Raw genomic sequence first — 15,090 nt, 5'->3', positions numbered from 1 at the left:
AAGCTACATCCAATGTTAATTGTTTTCCTTCTGTCTGCATTTCGAATAATCCATTATCTTCTTTCTCATCACCATCATCTTCATTTTCATCTAGTTCATCTGTTAAAATGTCATCACTATAATAGCTATCTCTATCACTGTCATCACAAAGATGATGCTCACTCTGGGAGGAGTTAACCTCCATTTCATTAGACACGTGGATATTTGTTCTTGAAGATGCAACAGAAATTTTACTTGTAGTTGGCATTTCATTAATAAATTCGGCGGTATCAGTTGTCGCTCTATAATTAATTTAAATAAAACTGATAATTTATTTTTGTTGAATATTAAGATGTTATATAATAAAACGTTATCGAACTGTGTATAATCCAAAAACCACACGCACAAACTCTTAAAAACCAAAAATTAATTATCCGAGCCTTCATTTTTTATTTAAAACTTCGCCAGGAATAATATTTATGAATAAAATACAAAAACGGCACTTGAAAGAGAAAATCAGCAATTTGGGCGACTGGTGTTTGGTTTGCAAACAAAATTAAAATATAAATATTTATTTGTATAATAAGTAACAAACTATGTTATGATTATGATGTTTATGTTTATTGTTTACAGTTTAATGTTTTAAGAAAGATGAATAGAAACAGAAAGAAAGATTGACCAACCTAAAAAACTGATTTAATCGAGAACATTTAGCGGCGGCTTGATTAATTAACTCTTCTTTTCGTTTTCTATTTCTCTCTTCAGTCGGCATTATTAGAATATTGGATAATTACAGAAATGTGTAATGTGTTAAGTGATTTAATAAAGATCAGTAAACAGTTTCCATGGAACGGTTCAAAAGCAGAACAGATAACAAAATAGCGATGTGCTAAAAGTTCTATTATAAAAGAGTATTAAAATATCTAGATCGGATCGGTAAAAATTAATGCACACATTTTATGCACATGTTTTGTTTTATAGTATTCAAAATATTTCGCGCAATTGCAATATCAAACTCTATGTAAATCGATGTTTTGGGGCAATAGGGGCATATTGAAATGTTGTTATTTTGCGGTGGGGGGGCCGGTGGGGGGGCCGGTGCAAGGGCATGGGGTGGCCCGGCCACCCCAGGCCCCCCCGGTGGATCCGCCCCTGCTGTTGCTGCTTCTACTCCCGCTCGCTGCTACTACTCTGCCGCTGCTTCTACTGCTACTCTTGCTGCTATTACTAATGTATCATCTATTTCATTGATTTGACATTTGTTTTTGGACCCAAACGCATTAATAATAATAATAATAATAACATAATTTTATTATTATTATTAACATTGAAATTATTATTATTATTATTATTAATTAAAATACTCCAGAAATCAAGTTACCCGTGCGAGCAGTGCGGCCTCCATCTGACCAGCAAACGAGAACTCGTCTATCATGTTATGTCCCATTCTGGTGACATAATATTATCATATTATTATAATTATAATTATTATTTTAATTGTTATTATTATTGATGTAGTTGTTTTTGTTAATTATATTATTTTATTATTATGATTTTCGGTGATTAATTCTCTTTAATATTATTAAAATTATTAATGGTTGTGTTATTTTATTTTTATTATGATTTTTAGTTGTTCTGATTAACAAAGAACTTTCCTACTGACTTCAACAAAACATCAACAAGAGATGATGACAGAATGACATCATTTTGTTGATGTTTATAATAATTATTATTATATTATAATTTTTTTTTTCATTTTAATAATATTAATAATAATTATTATTATTATAGGTGCAAGCCCCCTGAAGTGCAAAGAGTGCGGGGACAAGTTCACCCGCCCTGACAAACTGAGGAGGCATATGTTTGTTCACACCGGTGAACAACCGTTCACCTGCTACAGATGTGGGGCATCGTTTTCAAGGTCAGATATAATAGTTTATTATTATTGTTATTATTATTAAAGGGCGTGAACTGAACTATGCCCCCAGCAAGAGAAAGAGGTCAGTTTTGGAGTGATTTGTCTTACTTTTCAGAGTTAAGATGGTTTGTGTTGTGTCTTTTTTTTTGTATAATTGTTATTGTTTATTTTATCTGGGTCGGTTCAATTTTTGTTTTTGGAGTCTTTATCTGGGTTTATCATTTTTTTATGTTTGTTGGGATTTCGTTGTCTTTATTTATTTAATTCAGATGTCTGGTTTTAATTTGTGTTCAATGTCTACACAGCAATAAAAGCTGGAATAAAAAAGATTAATTTCCTATTAACCAATGACAGGACAGATAAATTGAAAGAACACACACGATTGGTCCATAAGGAAACCCTATTGAAGTGCTCCTCGTGTGATGAGCTGTTTGATACATGGCTACGTCTCAAGATACACATCAAATCACATGTTTGTATCTGCTTTTGTTTTTTTTTCATGTGTGAGTATACGTTTGTATGTTTATAGATGTTTGTATGCTTATAGATGTTTGTATGTTTATGGATGTTTGTATCTGCTAATTTTTCTATAAATGTCTGTTTATATTTATATGTTATATACGCACGTTTGTATATGTTTGTATTTGCCAATATGTATTTGTATCTGCTAGTGCACGTTCGTACGTGTGTGTGTGTATCTTTATACTTGCGTGTATGTTTTTAACCTTTTGGCCTATGACCTGAACTCACCACTCTCACTTTGCATTCTTGCATGTGTTGTAACAGTTTCTGCATCTGTCGGATCCTGATTTCTAAAGAATGATAAAAAAAAAAAAACTTCTCTACTAGGAGTACACATGCAAAGAGTGCGGAGTCTCCTACACGCGCAAGCGCCACCTACAGTTCCACGAACTGACCCACAAGAACAACTCGGCCATCGTCTGCCCGGACTGTGGTGGTCGGTTTTCCAGGCTGGACAAACTTCGGACGCACATGAAGTTCATTCACAAGCGGCACTCGGTGAGGAGGGCTGTCCTCAGGCAGTTGGCCTGGAAGACTGTTAACTTTGATGATTTGGAAGCTGGCTATGTCGATGATGATGTGGGTGGTGGTGGTGGTAAAGTTGGTGGTAATGATGCTTACGACGATGTTGGCAATTGTAGTAATGGTGGTGGGGATCTTATTGGTAGTTTTGGGGTTCAAAGTGCTTTAAAAGAAGAGTTTATGGATAACAACAACAACAACAACAATAATAATATTTCTACCAATAATAATGCTAATAATCATAGTGAAAGTAAAACTTATGATGAAGATGGCGTGACTAAGGCCTGCATAGACAGCATTGTTAGTTATTTGTTGTTTGTTGTATTCTATGATCTGTTTATGTGGCCATGCATGTGCAGTGTGTGTGATGTGTGGTTTTTACACGTATTCATATATGCTGTGTGTGTTTGTCGTTGAAACCTCTGAAGCAAGCGCAACAATTATAGAGAAAGTAACCTTTAACCTTTATGCGATGTTAAGGTATAATGTATTGATCAGAGTAATTATAATTATAATATATTTATATTAATTATATTTATATATTTATAATAATTATAGAGAAAGTAACCTTTAACCTTTATGCAATGTTAAGGTGTCATGTATTGGTCAGAGTAGTTATGTTGATGATGGCTTGGTCTGGTAGTGACGTAATCACAATTTGATGACGTCATTTCATTTCATGATTATGTTGTTGATGATGGCGTTTTGATGACGTTTGTGACGACGATGATGGAGATGAATTATTCTGCGCTGTAACGGGGTATAGAATGTACGTTTTACGTTAACCATCAGTGCGTGACTAATAGTCGAACATTAATTAATGGTACATCATCGCCATTACATTTCACCAACCCCACAACACATTCAAGATGAGCCAAGAAACCCCGGTCCAGATCAAAATCGAACCATCAGCATCGGCAACCAGCAACAGCTACGAAGCAGCTAACAGCAGCTACGAAGCAGCTAATATCAGTTACGAAGCAGCTACGACAGCTACTGCCCCAGGCTCGGCGACGACGTACGAACAACAGCAGCTGCAGCAAGCAACGTACGAAGGTCCGCCCAACAACAACAGCAGCAACAGCAACGCCACAAACAGCGATGACGACAACGATGACGTCACCGACAATAAAGATGACGTCATGGTTGCTAAAAATGGCTGGCTGAAACGACTGAGAAACTCGTTCGGTGGTGACTCGAAGAGAGCTATCGACTACAACGAGTATCGAGACAATGACCAGCTGTGCATGCTGAACGATGAGGACGATGATGACTATAACGAGAGGAGGAAGATAAGGAGAAGGAAGAGGAGGGAGAGGAGGAAGAAGAAGATGATGATGACGACGATGGCTGGGACGACGAATCATCATGGGGGTGATGGTGTTGGTGATAACATGAATGTCAATGGTAGCAATAACGGTGGTAACAATGGTAATAACAATAAAATTGACATCGAAACAGTTATAAATAACAATAATAATCATAATAATAATAATCATAAAAATAATAATAATAATAACATTGATGATGGTGGTAATAATCGTGGGAGTAGTTCAAACGTTGTTAGTATTAAAGGTGAGGGCAACGAGATTGCAGGGTGTGATGTGGATACTACTACTACCACCACCACCACTACTACTACTACCGCTACTACCACTACTACTAATAATAATAATAATAACAACAGTGGTGATGATGATGCTCATGGAAACATCGGGACAACTGTTGCTGGAGGGAAGGGTTGTAAAAGAGTGAGGAGAGGTAAAAGGAAGACTGAGAGGAATAATAATAATAATAATAACAACAATCATAATAATAACAATCATGATGATAATAATAATAGCAACAACAATAATAATAATAAAAAAAAAGATGATGATGATGATAGTAACAGGAATAATGACGATATTAATAGGAGAAATAGCTGCTGTAATAACATTCATGATGATGATAATAATAACAATAATAATAATGTTAATCATGTTATAAGTAGTAGTAGTGGTGGTGGTGGTAGTTGTGTTAATAATAATAATAATTTATTTAATAATAATAATAATAATAATGATAATCGTGTTATAAGTAGTAGTAGTAGTAGTAGTAGTAGTAGTAGTAGTAGTAGTGGTTGTTATATTAATAATAATAATAATAATATATTTATTAATAATAATAATAATATATATAATTTTACCGATGTTTTTAATCGTGGTAACGATAGTAAAACCAACAACAACAACAATAATAATAATAATAATAATGAAAATAATATGGCGACGTAATTAATTATGATTTAATTAAAAATTGAGGGAATATCTTTCTATCCCACGTTTCTTTCTTCGCATTGAAAAGATTTTCCGTTTCATCCCTATTATTAATATTTATTTATTTTATTATTATTTATGTTATTATTATTATCTATGTTATTATTTATGTTATTATTATTATTGTTATTATTAATGTTTTTATTATTTTTACTATTATTATCTATGTTATAATTATTATTGTTCTTGTTATTAATGTTATTATAATTACAATTATTATTATTTATGTTATAATAATTATTATTATTTTTGTTGTATTAATGCTATTATTATTATTATTATTATTTGTATCATAAAGTCCAACTCATAATGGACGGAGACTATAAACGAGGATTGATTGATTGGTTATTATTCATGTTATAATAATTATTATTATTGTTGTTAATGTTGTTATTATTATTAATGTTGTTGTTATTATTAAGGTTTTTATTATCATTACTATTATTATTCAGGTTATAATTATTATTATTGTTGTTGTTGTTAATGTTATTATTATTATTGTTGTTGTCATCATCATCGGTAATGTTATGTAAGTACTGTTTTGTTAAGACTTAAAATTTATGACTACAATTCTAATAGATATTTTTGTATAAATGAATGAATGAATGAATAGATGAATGAATGGATGAATGAATGAATTACATTTTTTTTTCATTTTTCACGTTCTCTTTATATATTTATATATATTGTTTATTTGTCCTTATTATTATTTTTTATTATTATTGTTGTTTTTTTATTTATTATTATTTATTCATTATTATTATTGTTCCGTTTCTTTGCTATTATTTTTTTTATTTATTTGCTCCGATTATGTTATAATTATTATTATTATTTATGTTATTATTAATTTATCGTTATTATTTATTTATTTATTATTACTTATTTATTCTTTGTAAACTACATCTGCTTAGTATTGCTGTTCCTTCTACGAATGAAATTATTTAATTAAGATTAATTAGTAATGGATCAATTAAAGAATAAATTTTGTGATTAATTAGTTAATTTATTAGTTAGCTGAAATATTTAATTAAGGCGAGTTCGTGTTGTTTATTTAATTTGGATTTAACCTTATATCTATTCATACATTCATATTGTCAAAGATACATACGTATGCATATCTATGTACGTATGTCTTGTGTATATATGCTTATGTATATATGTATATATATATATATACACACATATATATATATATACACACATAAATATATATATATTTACACTTAGGTATGTATAAATTAGGGTTGAGACTGTCGCGGACACAATTGTTAGGAAGCTGATCAGTTTCAGGTTATTGAAAAATTGAACCAGAAACTGATTGAAGCTGAAATGCTGTGACATTTCTTGACAATACACATTTATAAATATATAAATTATATACAAGTATATATATATATAATTATGTATGTAAATATATATATGTCTATAATTATATATATATATACAATTATGTATATATATATAATTATGTATGTAAATATATATGTATATATATGTGACAATTTTTACAATATTCTATAAATTCTACCAAATGTTTGGCGCTAATATGTTTGTAGTTCGTTTTTTCGATTTGTCTCACTAAAGTTTTTTGGTGAATGTTTAGTTTATTAAAATTCAAAATAAACTTATTTTTCGAATTCATGCTGCAAATAAGGCCATATTTCGATTTCATTCAACTTTAGTGAGAAAAATCGAAAAAACGAACTACAAACATATTAACGCCAAACATTCGGTAGAATTTATAGAATATTGTAAAAATTATGGTCTATTACCAACATATATGACAATTATATATACGACTCATCTCTAATGAATGACAATGTTATTTATAACAGCATGTATATATGTCGTCTGTATGAAGATATGTATGTATGTACCCATGCATTCATATATGTATCTAGTTTGTATGTATGTGTGTGTGTGTGTGTTGTTTGTATGTGTAAATCTTGTGATGACGTTTCGTGTAGAGTTAACATTACATACGCAGCGTACAGATCTTAAATGATATGATATTCTTCCTCCTACATATTTTCCTCAAATTTTTTCATTTTGTAACTTTTTGAGTTTCCTTACATTTTGAAATCTCTTGTTTTGTTATTCATTTTACGTTCAGAAATTTAGTCAGTTTTCTTTTATTTTCTGTTAATGTTTCAAGATTTCCATATTAAAAAAGTTTTTGAAACGAACTCTTAGTAGTATTTGGAACATGGGAAACCACCTACATACATGCACATATACATACAGGCAAACACACACATACACACACACACACACATACCAATCATACAAACACACACCCACTTGCATACATGTGTTACACTTACACATGATGCAAACAACATATTTAAAAAAATTACGAATCTGGTACATATATTAATAAGTTATTTATCTTGACAACGACCATTCACCGTGAAAAACATTCAAGAATGAACCACCTTCACCAGATTCAAAAATACTGTTAATAATGACAGTGCATGTATACGCATATTATAATGAAAATATAAACCAAATAGAATGTGTTTGTGTGTAATATACATAATAGTGTATAGTATTGTAAGAAGTAAGAATTCTACCGAATTTTTCACATCAACTAATATCCAAATTTTTATTATTTGGATATTAATAGTTTTTTTTTGTTAATAAAACGAACAATTTCCAGAAAATTCAAATGAGGAAAGTGGAAAAGACAAACTGCAAATTGGTTAATGCCAACAATTCGGTCAACTCATACAATACTGTGTAAAACATGGTCCCCTCCCAACATATAAATAATAGGCACATGTAGGTATCATTTTTGTTTGAGCGTATGTAATTTTAAGACAGGATGAAGTTTCAATAGAAATACAGATGAACAATCACAGAAAGATTAAACTCATTTGTTTAATTTTATACTACTGCCTTGCATGCTGTAACAGTTTCTGCGTCTGTCAGACCCTGATTTTTAAAGAAGAAAAAGAGACACATTAACAGAAGGCCTTCCACAAAAATGTTTCATGGATATTTTAAATTTATTGCAATGTAGTCACGAAACGCATGGAAAAATATGATCAGCCAAATTAGATGTCTCGTCAAAGATATGGAAAAGCATGGAACATGAAGGCCCACATCTTCGTAACCATGCCAGGCCAATGGAATATACGTTGTTGCATTTATTTTATTGGTGGTGGCCCGGAATTTATTATGTTAATATTAACAATTAGAAAGAAGGCTGACAGTTATCACGTAGGCCATTAATTTTATTCTCAAGCAAGTGACTCGATAGTTTACCACAACCCTAACTACGGACCTACTTTAAAGCCATCCTATATTAATTGTTTATATTTATATAAACATTTTTTATGTTTATCTGTTAAATATCTCAAATGATCAAAGGCAGCTGAGCGTTTAAATTAACGTTTGGAATTACAAGCATTGGAAAAGTTATCTCCAAAAAAGCAGTGATGATCAATGTCCTTCATGGCAAAGAAATTGAAGTTTTCAAAATCGCACAGTCCATCTCCGTTTAACTTCCGACAGAATATTAGTTGTTTGGTGACATCATTGCCATTGTAGATTACTCTAATGTAGAACTTTTTTGACCTCAATGAATAAAGTTCGAAGGTTATGGCCGACGCGAGTGGTAACAGCCAGAGATCCTGAATAATTTGAAACAAAGAAAATAAATTAGAATAAATCACCAAAGGCTCTCTATAAATTAAAAATAGAACGTAAAAAGTAGCAAATTGACAATATACTGAATAAAAGTTAGAGCATGTGCATTGAAAGCAAAAGTTGAGCTGACCTATAATGATAATTTTATAAGTAGTATAATAATAATAATATTAACAATAATAAACAATCGCAATCAATCCTCGTTTATAGCCTCCATTTGTTATGGGTCGGACTTTTTTATTCCATTCAAAAAAAAAGTCTGACCCCTAACGGATAGAGACTATAAACGAGGATTGATTGATTGTTTGTGATTCTTTATTTTTATTATTATTATTTTATAAAAAAAAAATAAAGAAGAATCACAATATGTAACCCTTTTGATCTGCAGTATTGTTAGCAAGGGTTCAATTGACCTATCGTGCCCCATGTAGAGAGAGACCATGGGTCTTGAGGAAGTTTCACCCTTTTCTAAAAAATAATAAGAACGAACAACTTCATAATTAAATATTTAGTATATATTACATCAAAATATTCATTATGTTAATATTAACAATGTTTATTTCATTCCTAAATGAATAACCATAAGTCTACAAAATAATCTTTTAAGAACATTAATCAGATGTCAAATGGACATTGACATCAATGGTAATAATTATAGCACCTAACAAATCAACAATATGATTACAATTCATATAATACTGCAATACTAATTTTTTCCAATAAAAACTTCACGAACTTTTATACATGGTCATGTTATAGAGATTTTGCCAGATCTCCATCAAAAGTGGATATCCTGTCAGGCAGTGGGTGAATTTAGTGATCGGGGAGTTGAAATCGACTTCCTCTACATGCTCAACCATTTGGGTTATTAGTCCAACCTCCTCCCATGACAGGCACTTTAACCTAATTCATAAGATTGGAACTTTAAGATAGAAGAATTGCTTGGAATACAAAATTGGTGGTTAAAAAAAACTGATCAATTTGCAATTTAATAACATTTGAAGATCTAAAATTACAGCTGAATGTTGTAAACAAACTAAAATAGTGAGATTTTAAAGAGAGTTGAGTTTGATATTCAAAAGTATTAAAATAGTAACTGTAGTCACTTTTCAACAAGATAACAAGGAAGGTGAAGGTCGAAACAAACATACGACGAAATGATTTCAATGACATTTCCTAAGCTCATGGAGGCACCAAAAAGTTCCTTTCTAATTTTTTTGGAACTCTCAATCAAACTTGTTATGCCTGGCACTTTTTTAGAAGCAACAGGTAAACCGTCCATTTTATTCTTAATTTTATCGGGAATGTTGACTGCACTTGAACAGCTGCAGAAGTATTTATTAGTGGATTTAAAATGATCATCACAGTGGTAGATATTATCTAAAAGACTTAAATGCAGTAATTTATAGTTCTGCTGTTGTGTAGATGTTAAATTAGATGACTTCAAGTGTAAACTCTTCAAAACTTTTGTGAAGTTTCCAAAAAATCCAGCTAAAAATGCCATTGCACTTTGGTAGGTTCTAAGATAATATGTGGTTTGAGCAAATATGTGATGTTTCTGGTTTGAATCAAGAAAAACATTTCTTAATAACTGTGAATATTTTCCATTGAATAGAGAACCTAATAAATACATCTGCCTCGCACCTTTGGCCGTCAGTTGTCCCACATCACAACGTTCTGTATTCGGGAAAGCAGAAGCTCTGACTAATGGTGGTTCATTGGAACTTAAAGATCCTGCTAACTTCTTTATCGAATTAATTCTTTTAATAATCTTTTTGTCTAGTAAATTTTCTTTTGGTTTAAGAGAGCAGGTGGGTTTTTCACCAACATTGGATCCATCTTCAAATGATGAATGGACAAATGAGAGAGGCGCTCTCACACCATGGCGCATGACTACAACGATTGAATGAAGTAGGTATTTGGACGTTAGACTGGATAACCGTTCTAAAGATGAAAAAAACAGAAATTTATTTCAAATAAATAATCGAAATTATAAATAATTCATTAATTACTCAACCATTTTCGTTGGGATCATAGTATTTTGAAACATTGCACATCCGAGTGAAGTCTGACCTAGGTTTTGATTCGGAAAATTTCACCGAATTTTCATCGCTACCGCTGATCCTATTAAAACCCGAATTCACTCCATTTAACAATCCGTAATCGAAAGGATCACGGTCCATATTCGGCCGCCCACCACTAAGATCATTATCTTTCTCCAAACTTAACCGATAAATAAAAACTGAAAAAGAAATTAAAGTTTGACTGAACGTTCCATTTCGAGAAATGATAACAACTCACTGATCGCTGTCAACGCGGAGGTGAAAATTGTAACGTAAAACAACCTCCTGTCCGATCTCATGCTGCCAGTCAAAACTTATGAATTCGAGTTCACTTTTAACGCTTTTATGTTAGATTTTTTAAAAGCAAACTTCAAATAAAACAACACAAGATTACATTTAACGTTTTATTGACAATTTCAAGCAAGTTAATTTATTTCAGTTGATAGCACTAAACACGAAATAATGAAATTGTCTGTGAACCGCGTCTCCATCTATGTAATCTGCTCAATCCAACTGTTGAAATAAAAAAATTATTGTTTTGAGTTTAAGGATCTTGTATTAATAAACATCATAGCATAAAATAAATCTGTGCTGATTACAAATAAATCAAACAAACTTAATAATAAAATAAGGCTACAAAAAATATATTAAAAAGTCAAATCAGGGAAAACATTTGGTTTAAAGTTAAAAGCACAACAGTTATTATGCATGACGTTTAATTGTTCAGCAGTAAAAAAAAGTTCTTACATTTAAAAAACCTTAGGTTAGTTTAGTTTTTCAACTTTTAAACAATAAATTAAATTAATTTTTTACAGCAGCTATCAGCATCATGTATAATTATCTGCTTTGGACATGAAACTTAATCAGCACTTAAAAATGAATTATGAATTTGATGTTTGATTAGCCATTAGATAAACAAATTAAAAAAACCTTTTTAAATCCGATTTCACCGGCATATTGTCTGAAGCACTGACGGCACATGTTGAGGCCATATTTACGGATCAATCCATGCCTGTTCGAGCACACTCGACTACGAAAATCAAAATTAACAAAACATGAGCGATATATGGTTAACCTTTACTAGTCCACGAAATTTAGTAAATTTAGTGTAAAATATAATCTTACCATCTTCTCGATCCTTGTCCATACTTTTTGGGGTGACTACACCAAATATTTTCGTGACCCATTTTGATAAATTTAGAACACTATCACTCACGGCGTTGATCGCAAAAAAGAAGGAAGTGGAAAGAAATGAAAATGTTTACATGAGAAAACAATGACAATTTAATGGTTCTATGCTGAAAAACTTTTTTAACATTTTAGCGATTTCAGCATTTAAAAAACAAAAACACGCAATCAAATACTTTATAAATTAAAATATTAAATTATATTACACTAAATTGCATTCGACTGAATCCCGAGTTAACCTTTTTTGCCAATTTTAAGACCAAAAAATCTTTTTATTCAAAAGCTTTCATAAAACAAATACCTTGAGTCAATTGAGAAAGAATGAAATGAATCAATAAAAATGATACAAAAAAACAAGTTATTTAAAAATAATCAAAGAACATTTAATTAAGTATATATAATGTTAGAAATTGAATGTATGAACGTTTGCGTGAAGACATAATTATATTATAATTAATTGCATTATCATAATTGGATCTTGAAACACGTTCAAATGTACATGCGAATTATTTAACTAATTAATTGATTGATTGATTAACTAATTAATTTTTTATCACAGAAAATCTTAAATATAAACACACACACACGTACTAATATATACAGACATATAGATAGAAACATACACCTATATAGATATATATAAATACAATATATATATATATATATACTGCATATATAAATAAAAATATTTGGATGTAATATGCTATGTACAGAAACATTACAGATTATATAGAAAATATACAAACAGTTAAAAACACACAGCCACATACATACGTACGTACATACATAAATACATACATACAGAAATACATACATATATACATACATTTATTCTTTTTGTATCTGGGATGGAGCTTTAAAACACCTACCTGTGCGAGACCACTAACACAAAATTGAATCTAGAAAAGATTATGGCTCCATCCTAGTTATAAATCAAGAATAGGGTTCATACATACATACATACATACATACATACATACATACATACATACATACATACATACATACATACATACATACATACATATATTCATACATACATACATGCATAAGTTGTAGCAAAATGATGGTTTTTATTACTATTGTTTTTAACCATGGGCTCGTACATACTTACATACGTATATACAAACAAACATACATACATACAAACAAACAAACAAACAAACAAACATACAAACAAACAAACATACATACATATAAACATACACATATACATCCATACCTTTTTTATCCATCCCTACATACATATATAAATATATAAGTACGAATAAATACACAAGCCTTCCTACACACATACAAACACTAGAAATATACTAAAAAAGCTACTAATACAAAAAAGCCATGGTAATGTTTCATAATACTTGTGTAGATCGGTTACTTAATACCTAAATATACAAATTAACATAACTATGTATAAAAATATACATAATATATATATATATATATATATATATGTATATATATGTATGTATATATATAATATACTATACTAATAAACTAATAATAACTATGTATAAAAATATACATAATATATATATATATATATATATATATATATATATATATATATATATATATATATATATAGTTTTTATATACATATAGATATATAAATGTATATATATATATATGTGTATATATATATGTATATGTAATATGTTTGTATAATATATAAATATATATTCACACAAAAGATAATTGTATATTCGTCATAATAAATTCAAGATTTATACAGACAACAAAATGTATAAATAATACTGAAAATAAATTGCATAAAGATAAATATATATATAAATATATAATATATATATATATATATGCATTATTATTATTATTATTATTATTATCGTCTACATTTATATAGCGCCTATTATAATTCAAAATTCACATTGGCCTACATTATATATATATATATATATATATATATATATATAATATATATATATATATATATAACTAAAATAATTTGTAAAAAAAATGCAATTAAATCGTTACGATAAAGATAAAATAACATTTATTATTATTACTACTACTATTATTATTATTGTTGTTGTTGTTATTATTAAAGAATATAACACAAATAAAAATCAGTAGAAATAAAACTTGGAATATTATTATTGTTGTTGTTCATTTGCCTATTATTATTATTATCATTGTTATTATTACTATTGTTGTTGTTATTATTATTATTGTTATTATTATTGCTATTATTATTAACGCAAAAGATGAAATTTGTTACGAAATAGAGCGAGAAAAAACGAATTTAAAAAAAAAATATTTTACACCAAACAAAGATATTATAACCATAGACCAAATAACGTAGATCAAGATAACATAGATAAGGTAAAATTTGAAAAACAACAACATCATCGTTACGTCATCAGAATCGCCGTCATCATCACCATCACCACCACCATCATCATCACCACCACCACCATCATCATTATCAAGAATACCAAGACTATCCTCAACTTTAAAAACATTTTCACGATAAATGTAATTATTAATATTATTACTATTATTATTACAACTATTATCATCATCACCATCATAATGACCATCATCATCATACATCCCCAGTTTGATCATAATCATAATACCTATTGTCATCAACACTGCCATCTTCAGCTTTATTATAGCCATCAAAAAAATTGCCATCATTATTATTATTACTATTATTATAATCGAAACTATTATTATTATTATAATTATAATAATAATTATTATTATTATTCCTAATAAACCTGTCATCGTACAAATTCCCACAGAGGCCGTATTTTCTGCAATCAACATCACCACCATCACCACAACCACCATAACAACCAGCATTCACGTCATCATCATCATCATCATAACTCCTATCACCACGATTGTCATCGTCATCAAAACCTACAACATCGTCATTCTCATCACCACCATCACCATCATA

The 15,090-nt window shown here is 29.6% G+C and overlaps 4 protein-coding genes across 4 annotated transcripts in view; 1 reads left to right on the top strand and 3 right to left on the bottom strand.

The window, feature by feature from the left end:
* Positions 1 to 4,696, top strand: part of HELRODRAFT_194685 (hypothetical protein) — a gene marked incomplete at its 3' end in the record, with an annotated part of 7,667 nt that extends 2,971 nt beyond the window's left edge. Inside the window, exons 2-8 of the mRNA XM_009033564.1 lie at positions 806 to 1,211; positions 1,349 to 1,430; positions 1,771 to 1,900; positions 2,252 to 2,369; positions 2,747 to 3,241; positions 3,811 to 4,516; positions 4,629 to 4,696. Coding sequence (XP_009031812.1) covers positions 1,038 to 1,211; positions 1,349 to 1,430; positions 1,771 to 1,900; positions 2,252 to 2,369; positions 2,747 to 3,241; positions 3,811 to 4,516; positions 4,629 to 4,696 — 1,773 coding nt within the window. The 5' untranslated portion in view covers positions 806 to 1,037. The remainder of the gene's footprint in view (positions 1 to 805; positions 1,212 to 1,348; positions 1,431 to 1,770; positions 1,901 to 2,251; positions 2,370 to 2,746; positions 3,242 to 3,810; positions 4,517 to 4,628) is intronic.
* Positions 4,697 to 8,648: 3,952 nt separating this feature from the next.
* Positions 8,649 to 9,770, bottom strand: HELRODRAFT_182836 (hypothetical protein; the record flags this gene model as incomplete). Its single annotated transcript, XM_009033563.1, has 3 exons — positions 8,649 to 8,894; positions 9,284 to 9,378; positions 9,647 to 9,770. The coding sequence occupies 3 exons, from the start codon at positions 9,768 to 9,770 to the stop codon at positions 8,649 to 8,651; spliced, it is 465 nt and encodes a 154-aa protein (XP_009031811.1).
* Positions 9,771 to 10,012: 242 nt separating this feature from the next.
* Positions 10,013 to 11,093, bottom strand: HELRODRAFT_182835 (hypothetical protein; the record flags this gene model as incomplete). Its single annotated transcript, XM_009033562.1, has 2 exons — positions 10,013 to 10,854; positions 10,928 to 11,093. 2 exons carry the CDS (start codon positions 11,091 to 11,093, stop codon positions 10,013 to 10,015), a joined length of 1,008 nt encoding a protein of 335 aa, XP_009031810.1.
* Positions 11,094 to 11,873: 780 nt separating this feature from the next.
* On the bottom strand, positions 11,874 to 12,160 carry HELRODRAFT_91059 (hypothetical protein; the record flags this gene model as incomplete). Its single annotated transcript, XM_009033561.1, has 2 exons — positions 11,874 to 12,003; positions 12,099 to 12,160. The coding sequence occupies 2 exons, from the start codon at positions 12,158 to 12,160 to the stop codon at positions 11,874 to 11,876; spliced, it is 192 nt and encodes a 63-aa protein (XP_009031809.1).
* Between the last annotated feature and the right edge of the window lie 2,930 nt (positions 12,161 to 15,090).

Source organism: Helobdella robusta, assembly GCF_000326865.2.
Source record: "Helobdella robusta unplaced genomic scaffold HELROscaffold_94, whole genome shotgun sequence".
NCBI classification, from domain to species: domain Eukaryota; kingdom Metazoa; phylum Annelida; class Clitellata; order Rhynchobdellida; family Glossiphoniidae; genus Helobdella; species Helobdella robusta.
This window is presented reverse-complemented; position numbering and strand designations above follow the sequence as displayed.